Genomic DNA, 8,366 nt, shown 5'->3' on the forward strand with positions numbered 1-8,366 from the left:
ACTGGCAATTATAGATCCTTGCCTGGTATTGACAGCAAGCTCACGGCTGCACTTTTTTTTTTTTTCTTTCCTTAACTCAGAATTACATACATCTGTTTCTAAGCTTCTGGCATCGTTTTTTCCTTAGTTCTGTAGAGGCCGTTACCCTCCTCTACAGATAAAATTTGCAAATTTTCTCAGTATCCTTTTTTAAAAACAATCATATATTTCCTATAAGAGCTGCATGAAACACTGGTGACACTTTAGGATGTATTAGGAGGCAGACTGTGGGGTGGACCGCAGTGGAAGCCTCTGCAGCCTAATAAGATGGGTTCAGGTCATTAACTCTTCAGATTGGCTGGAATATTGTAGCCTAGAGTGTGGTTTGGACTAGAACTACTTAAAGTCCCTCTCAACCAGAGATTTCTAAAAAATCAGCCACTAAACAATTTTTCTTCTCTCTCCCCACCTATATTGCTCATCTCTCCCATCGGTATCTTCAGAGCAGCAGAGTATAAACCCACTAGTAACTAAGATTGGACTTACCCACTTGCCCAAGCCTGGGTAGTCATGTTCGGGATCATACAGGTGCTGGTGCAACTGGAATTCTCGACTGAACTCCGCTGTGTCGGGGGTGTGTTCTAAACATCCATCATCTGCTGCAAACAGCAAAGGGTTTGAGGAACGGCCAAGGCATTTATCATTATTCCAAAAGATAATTTATTAAAAACAACCAGACACCCAAAGGTCAGACTGTATTCACATCAGTCACTCTAAGTCACTTTTCCTCTGGGATTTGTTCATCCCAAATGCTCGTACCTGTGGCTGAGACTGTTTGGCTGCCCACCAAACCCACTTTCCCTTTCCCCTCTGCACACAGCCAACTTCCCAGCCGTGCTTTGCAATAGGGCGGTGCTGTAGGCCTGAGTTTGGGCCAATGGGACGTGGGCAGAAATGATATATTCCATTTCCAGGCCTAGCCCATCCGAACGAACCTCCTATATAGCCCCATTCCCTGTCCCATGCCCACCTTTGTTGTTCTGCTTTATACATGTAGCCAATCAGGGCAACTATGCGGAATTTAATGAACAAACTGAACTAACAAGCAAAATAGAGGCAGACTCAGAGAGCAGACAGACAGCTTGGGTGGGGGGCAGGTGTCAGGGGTGGTAGAGGGATTGAGCAAAACAGAGAAAAAGAGAGAAAGAACTCATGGACACAGACTACAGTGTGGTGATTGTGGTGGGGAGAGGGGTGGGTGAGGTGGAAGGGGTATAGGTAGAATAAATGGTGATGGAAAAACAAAGATGAAAGATGGCAGTCTTGTTGCTGAACCTCCCACCCCACCCTCTCCACCACACCCTCACCACCTCTGGCAGGACTTCATAGGAGTGGGAAATAAACTCCTATTGTGTGAAGACACTATCTGCTTTATCTGTTATAACAGCAAGTATTTCCTTAACTAATACACTTCCCTTCCACATGACTCACTCTGTTTTCCCTTGGGTGAGCTCTTTAGCAACACTTTCAGCTCTTGGAGAACATACATGATACAAGAACAACAATCACTAGATAGTACCTGCGGTTGTGTGTTATGGGGGTAATGGGGTAAACTTTGAAGTCAGACAGAGCAGAGTTTGAGGTTCAAATCCTGGCTCATAAGTGACAGATAGGTTTAGTTCCTTGGAAAAGTTAACTTAGTCTCTCTACGTCCATTTACTCATCTGTCAGGTGGGAATAATCACATACGTACCTTACAGGCTGCTGTGAGAAGTAGAGATGATCGTACGCAGAGCATTTGGCACATACTAGGTTTGCTTTGTTTTAATTCCTTCCCCACCACTTCGCTTTAAATGACAGTTTATACTATGACTGCTCTTTGAAATAAAGCATGTCTTCCATTCCAACCCAAGAAATGTTATCCCTCTTCGCTGCTGCTATTACCTATACCCTGTCATTACTAGAAGCCATGCTTTGTAAGTCTTTTTTTCTTTCTTTCTTTCTGTCTCTAATGTGCTATAGTCAATGGTTTAAACAGGGGGCAGAGGATGGATTGTGAATTTTGTGTAGGGCTAGGGCAGCGGTTCTCAACCTGTGGGTTGCGATCCCTTTGGCAGTCGAACGACCCTTCCACAGGGGTCGCCTAAGACCATCCTGCATATCAGATATTTACATTACAATTCATAACAGTAGCAACAGTTATGAAGTAGCAACGAAAATAATTTTATGGCTGGGTCACAACATGAGGAACTGTATTTAAAGGGCCAGAAGGTTGAGAACCACTGGGCTAGGGGAAGAAAGAGTCCCTTTGCACAGGGAGAATGAACCAGCAAAGGCAATGGTAGTCTTAGTCCCCTGAGACTGCTCTGACACCTTCCGGCAGCTTTAGGCTCCAGTCTCTCAGCTCTTAGCAGCATCAGCTCCGGTGGAAGTCAAGCACCTGAACAAATCCCTAATGTGGCTCCCCACTTTTCATGGAACTATTTATCTAATTTCTTCATCTAGAGCAGTGGTCGGCAAACTCATTAGTCAACAGAGCCAAATATCAACAGTACAACGACTGAAATTTCTTTTGAGAGACAAATTTTTTAAACTTAAACTATATAGGTAGGTACATTGTTATTAACTTAATTAGGGTACTCCTAAGGCTTAGGAAGAGCCACACTCAAGGGGCCAAAGAGCCGCCTGTGGCTCGCAAGCTGCAGTTTGCCGACCTCGGATCTAGAGCAATTGACACATAGGGAAAGGAGAGCAAATGAAGAGAATTCTGGCCATCTGCATAAGGCAGCTTTGCAACCTGTTCGTAATTGTTTCGCCAGTACCTCCGAGGGCCAGACAGAGAGTAAAAATGAAGGCCTGTCCTGGGCATCAAATGTATCTTGGGCCTGATAATGTGCCCTGGGATTCACATCCTATCCCTGAGGATGGACTCTCTGGGTCCTGCTGCTCTGTCCATGGTGAGGGGGGCTTGCTTCAGAGGAGAGCATGGCACGGGAGGGGAAGACGTGTTATTCTTGGGTTGCTCAATGGTGTGGTGTCACGATTCTCAGTGAGGCATACCTCAAGCAACTTCTTACAAATAATGGCCACATCTACAAGTGATTTCCTTTCTAGAATACAAATTAGGGTAGAACAAAGTCCGAGAAACAGAAAGATAACAAAGGAAATGGCAGGTAAATTGTGACAAGGAAGGCTCTGGGAGTTGGGTTTTTATCCAACTCTATCAGCCCACTTAATAGCTATTCTCAGAGCTCCTAACTGCTTCATTACATAGATCTGTATTTTTCTTTTGTCAGGATAACCTACATTGCCTGTTTTTTAAAGGCATTGAGTATGTCTTCATTTTCACAGTGAAAAGCCTGAGGCCCTGGGAAGAAATGAGAGCACTGTAGTGAACAGAACTCAGATCTCTTGGCTGTAAGTCTGCTTCTCTTTCCATCCTCTTATAACAGTAGTTCTCAAACTTAATATGCACCAGAATCACATGGAAGGCAGGTTCAAACACAGAGCCCTGCGTCCTACCCCTGAGTTTCTGATCCAATAGATGTGGGGTAAGGCTTAAAGTTTTCATTCCTTGCAGACTGGTGCAGCCACTATGGAAAGCAGTATGGAGTTTCCTCAAAAAATTAAATATGGAACTGCCATTTGACCCAGTGATCCCACTTCTAGGAATATATCCTAAGAAACCCAAAGCACCAATCAGAAAGAATGTATGCGCCTCTATGTTCATAGCAGCACAATTTTCAATAGCTAAGAACTGGAAACAGCCCAAGTGTCTATCAGTAGATGAGTGGATAGAAAAGCTGTAGTATATTTATACCATGGAATACTATGCAGCAGTAAAAAAGAAGGATCTCTTACCCTTTGAGACAGCATGGAGAGACCTGGAGAGTACCATGCTAAGTGAAATAAATCAGTCAGAGAAAATCAAGTATCACATGATCTCACTCCTATGTGGAATCTAAGTAACAAAATAAACAGATGAACAGAGTGGATCTACAGACATGGAAGCATGGAACAGAGTGCGGAATCTCAGAGTGAAGGCGGGGGAGGGTGGGTGGGTGGGTGGGAGGTAATCACCCAAAGACCTTGTTTGCATATATGTATCACCCATGGGCATAGACAATAGGGTGGTGGAGGCCTGGGGCGGGGGGCAGGGGAGGGTTGAAGGGGGTCAATGGGAGGGGGGAGAAAGGGGACATATGTAATAGTTTCAACAATAAAGAATTATTTTTTTAAAAAGTTTGCATTCCTAATAAGTTTCCAGGTAATGCTGATGCTGCAGATCCTGGAACCACACCTGAAGAACCACTGCACTGTCCACTTAAGCAAATCCCTGTGGGGACTGTTGGTCTTTAAACTCTAAACTGCTCTCTCTTCCTACCCTCCAAAGCCCAACAAGCAAGTAAAATGCAGCAGGAGCATGTGGCTCTGGGCAGTGAGTCGGGTTTTCCTGCAGCCTTGAGCCAGCGTCCCCACTTCTGGGCCACATCCAACTACTTTGGTTGCTCCATCCCTAATGGAGGCTCCGTGCCCATGAAAAACAGAGACCTCACCCTAAGTGAAAAGAGGAGTATCTTTCAGAGACGGCATCTTCCAGACAAAACTTGCATTGTGTTTAAGAAAAGCTGAGGGGTCAATGCTGACACAATTTTCAAACTGAGGCAATTTGTCATGGTGGTTGGGTGCAGGGTACTGAATGAGGTAGACATAGGTTTGAGTCTTGACTCAGCTACTTGCTACATAGATAGTGTTGGGCATGTTACTCTCTAAGCTTCAGTTTCTGTACCTATAAAGTAAGGATAATAAGTACCAACTACTCTTATTAGGCTTGGAGAAAAAGACTACTTTGGAGCTAAAAGTTAGCACAAGCCCAACGAGAGAGATGCATTACTTACTAGTGGCCAAGCTAATTACAATCAAGATGCCATTAATGATCCTTACCCTGTGCTAGGTGCTATGCCAAGTGCTTCATATGAATAAGTTCATTTAATTCCCACAACAACCCCCATTTTGCAAATGAGGAAACTAAAGTGCAACATGGTTAATTAACTTGCTCAAGGTCACATATTTTGACCTTGGGTTTGAATTCAGGTAATCCGAGTCTAGAGCCACTTGTTTTAACCACCAAGGTAAGCTGCTCAAAGCCCAGCATGAGTGTAGCTCATTCACCAGTCGTTCTCTTTGGCATTAGGAAATAGGAACGTGGCAAGAACATACAAGTAGCAAGGAAATGTTCAATTTTCTTCCTTAGCCAACGTCTTATCTTACGAACCCCCTCCCTCTTATTCCACCTCCTGGCCCCTTAGGAAACATCTCAGGATGGATGTTAACTAGTTGAGATGTAGTTGGAATGTCGATTGTCAAGAGAAGTAAGGAAAACAAATGGCATGGGTAATCCACGGACTAAGTAGCCAGTTCCAAAGACACTAACCATGGGCAGCCGCTGCATCATAGAAGGGAGGGGAGCATTCTCCATGCAGAAAAGAGCCTCAGTTCCCATTTCAAAGAGAGAGAGACAGACAGAATGTAAAGCCTTAGCAAGGAAGTCCTATGTGGGTGTATCTGAATATCAGAACTCACCAAGAAATGTATTCTCAAATAAAATTTCCTTTGTAATCCACTTACAAATACATGAGGGCTCATTGGACTAGAAATATTCTCACAATATTTGTAGCTGATCTTAGAATGTTTTATTTCCTCCCAAAGCCACTGCCATACATGGGAACCAAAGGACATGTCCCTTACCTGTTTTTCCAACAGGACAAGGATTTGGAGGGTCAGGGTAGCCCTGATCCTCACTGAAGTCCTTGGGAATGTTGTCACCAGTCAACTCTGCCACAATGTTTGGGATGTTGCCAAAAGGACCCAAGTGCTGCAGACCTTCATGAGCTCCACCTGCCGGGGGGAATCGGAAGTAATTCATTTCAGTGCAATTACATTCATTTTAATGAATATTTAACCAGCCATGCCACACATGCAATGCTCTGCGCTCTGTGCAGGGGAGAGAAAAAAGAACCAAGCAATTCCTGCCTCTAGTAAAATTTTTAAAATTTAGTTGTAGAAACAGACACATACTATACATATATCTTTTCTACACAAAGTGCATTGTATACGTTCTAGAATAGAAATGTCCACACAGCATCATGGAAGCATAGAAAAGGGGGAGTTTCATTTCACTAATGTGATGGGGAGGGCTTCTTGGACCAGTTGGAACTTGAGCAGCACTGACTCAGGTGGGTAGGGCTTTGGAAGCTGGGCATGGAGCTTGTGGCCTGGGTGAGGGAAGGTGGGGGAAGAGAAAGGTGACAACAGGCTGAATGACAACCCTAACCAAGAAGGGTAGATAAAGAAAAAAGTCACTGCCATTCTAGATCAACCACTTCACATTCACTATATTTACTTTAATCATTTCTCCTCTGCATATCTTTTTATACATAAATGTTTATTCATTTTTTTCTTAATATTAAAACACAAGCATCTTCCCATGTGGCTGCACAGTCTCTACTCCCATCATTATGAATAGCTATGTAGCTTTCTATCCAGTGGTTCTACCACAGCCTATCAATCATTCCCCTGCGTGGGACATTTAGTGTTTCCCAGTTTACTCTTAGGCAGTTCATTGTTTCCATGTTTTGGATTCAACTTCCTCAGGATTGATTTCCACAAGTCAAAATACTAGGTCAAAGGCTATAAAGACTTTTCTGGCTCCTTGTGTTATATTGCCAAACTGCTCTCCCAAAAAGGAGGTACAGATGTTTGGAGACCTTGAAGATCTCTTTTGTATTACCCTTTTCAGGTAGGGTTTTTATTATAATGATTCTAAAGGTAACAGTGGGCTAACAAATTCTTTTTATTTGAGAAGAACATTGATTTGCATGCACTGGTTTCAACCCTAGCAATATCAAATAAATGGGTAATAAGTTTTGTAAAAAAAAAAAAAAAAAGAAAAAAAGGAAGTACAATTTATAAAGTATCTTCAACAAAATATGAGACTATCACTTCTACAGCATCCTTATCAGCACTGGGTTTTATACAAATAATTTTTATGTTTTCTTTGCTAATTTAAAAGGCTCTTAGAAAAAGTACTTTTTATTTGTAATGTCTTTGATTACTGGGTCAGTCAAACATCTTTCCATGTGCTTATTACAAGTTTTCATTTCTTTTTTGTGAGTTGTCTGTTCATGCCCTTGGAACTTCAGTATTTCCACTATAAATATGTATGAACATTTTACATAATAAAGATATCAGGCCATTGGATGTCACATTTTCTGCAAAGATTCCCCCATGTTGTCTGATTTTGAATTCTGGATATTATGGTGATATTTTCTTTTTTTTTTTTTTACTTCAAAAGTATTTATTGTATGTCCCTCTCCTTGCTAAGCACTTCACAGGCATTACCTTATTTAATTTGCATAACAATCATATGAAATAGTTATTACTATTAGCGTCATCGCCATTTTATTTTTTAAATTTATTTAAAATGTTTTTATTGATTTTTAAATTAAATCTTTATTATTCAGATTATTACAGTTGTTCCTCTTTTTTCCCCCCATAGCTCCCCTCCACCCGGTTTCCACCCCACCCTCTGCCCTTACCCCCCCCACCTCCCCCCCCCCGCCATCCTCATCCATAAGTGTACGATTTTTGTCCAGTCTCTTCCCGCACCCCCCACACCCCTTTCCCCCCGAGAATTGTCAGTCCACTCCCTTTCTATGCCCCTGATTCTATTATATTCACCAGTTTATTCTGTTCATTAAATTATTCACTTGATTTTTAGATTCACTTGTTGATAGATATGTATTTGTTGTTCATAATTTTTATCTTTACCTTTTTCTTCTTCCTCCTCTTCTTAAAGAATACCTTTCAGGATTTCATATAATACTGGTTTGGTGGTGATGAACTCCTTTAGCTTTTCCTTATCTGTGAAGCTCTTTATCTGACCTTCAATTCTGAATGATTGCTTTGCTGGGTAAAGTAATCTTGGTTGTAGGTTCTTACTATTCATCACTTTGAATATTTCTTGCACTCCCTCTGGCCTGCATAGTTTCTATTGAGAAATTAGCTGACAATCGTATGGGTACTCCCTTGTAGGTAACTAACTGTTTTTCTCTTGCTGCTTTTAAGATTCTCTCTTTGTCTTTTGCTCTTGGCATTTTCATTATGATGTGTCTTGTGTGGTCCTCTTTGGATTCCTTTTGTTTGGGGTTCTCTGCACTTCCTGGACCTGTAAGTCTATTTCTTTCACCAGGTAGGGGAAGTTTTCTGTCATTATTTCTTTAAATAGGTTTTCAATATCTTGCTCTCTCTCTCTTCTTCTGGCACCCCCATAATTGGGATGTTGGTATGCTTGAAGTTGTCCCAGAGGCTCCTTACACTATCTTCAT

General features: G+C 42.1%; 1 protein-coding gene across 2 annotated transcripts in view; it reads right to left on the bottom strand.

Moving 5' to 3' along the window:
- The window catches only part of LOC118649460 (neuroendocrine protein 7B2), a 65,275-nt gene that overhangs the window by 11,455 nt on the left and 45,454 nt on the right, over window positions 1–8,366 (bottom strand). Inside the window, exons 3-4 of one of the 2 annotated variants that reach the window (XM_036296521.1) lie at window positions 5,728–5,877; window positions 526–635 (exon numbers count right to left, since the gene is read on the bottom strand). In XM_036296521.1, coding sequence (XP_036152414.1) covers window positions 526–635; window positions 5,728–5,877 — 260 coding nt within the window. Of the gene's footprint in view, window positions 1–525; window positions 639–5,727; window positions 5,878–8,366 lie in introns of both variants that reach the window. The other variant, XM_036296512.1, reaches the window with a different exon arrangement.

Source organism: Myotis myotis, unplaced genomic scaffold (genome assembly GCF_014108235.1).
Source record: "Myotis myotis isolate mMyoMyo1 unplaced genomic scaffold, mMyoMyo1.p scaffold_m19_p_1, whole genome shotgun sequence".
NCBI lineage: Eukaryota > Metazoa > Chordata > Mammalia > Chiroptera > Vespertilionidae > Myotis > Myotis myotis.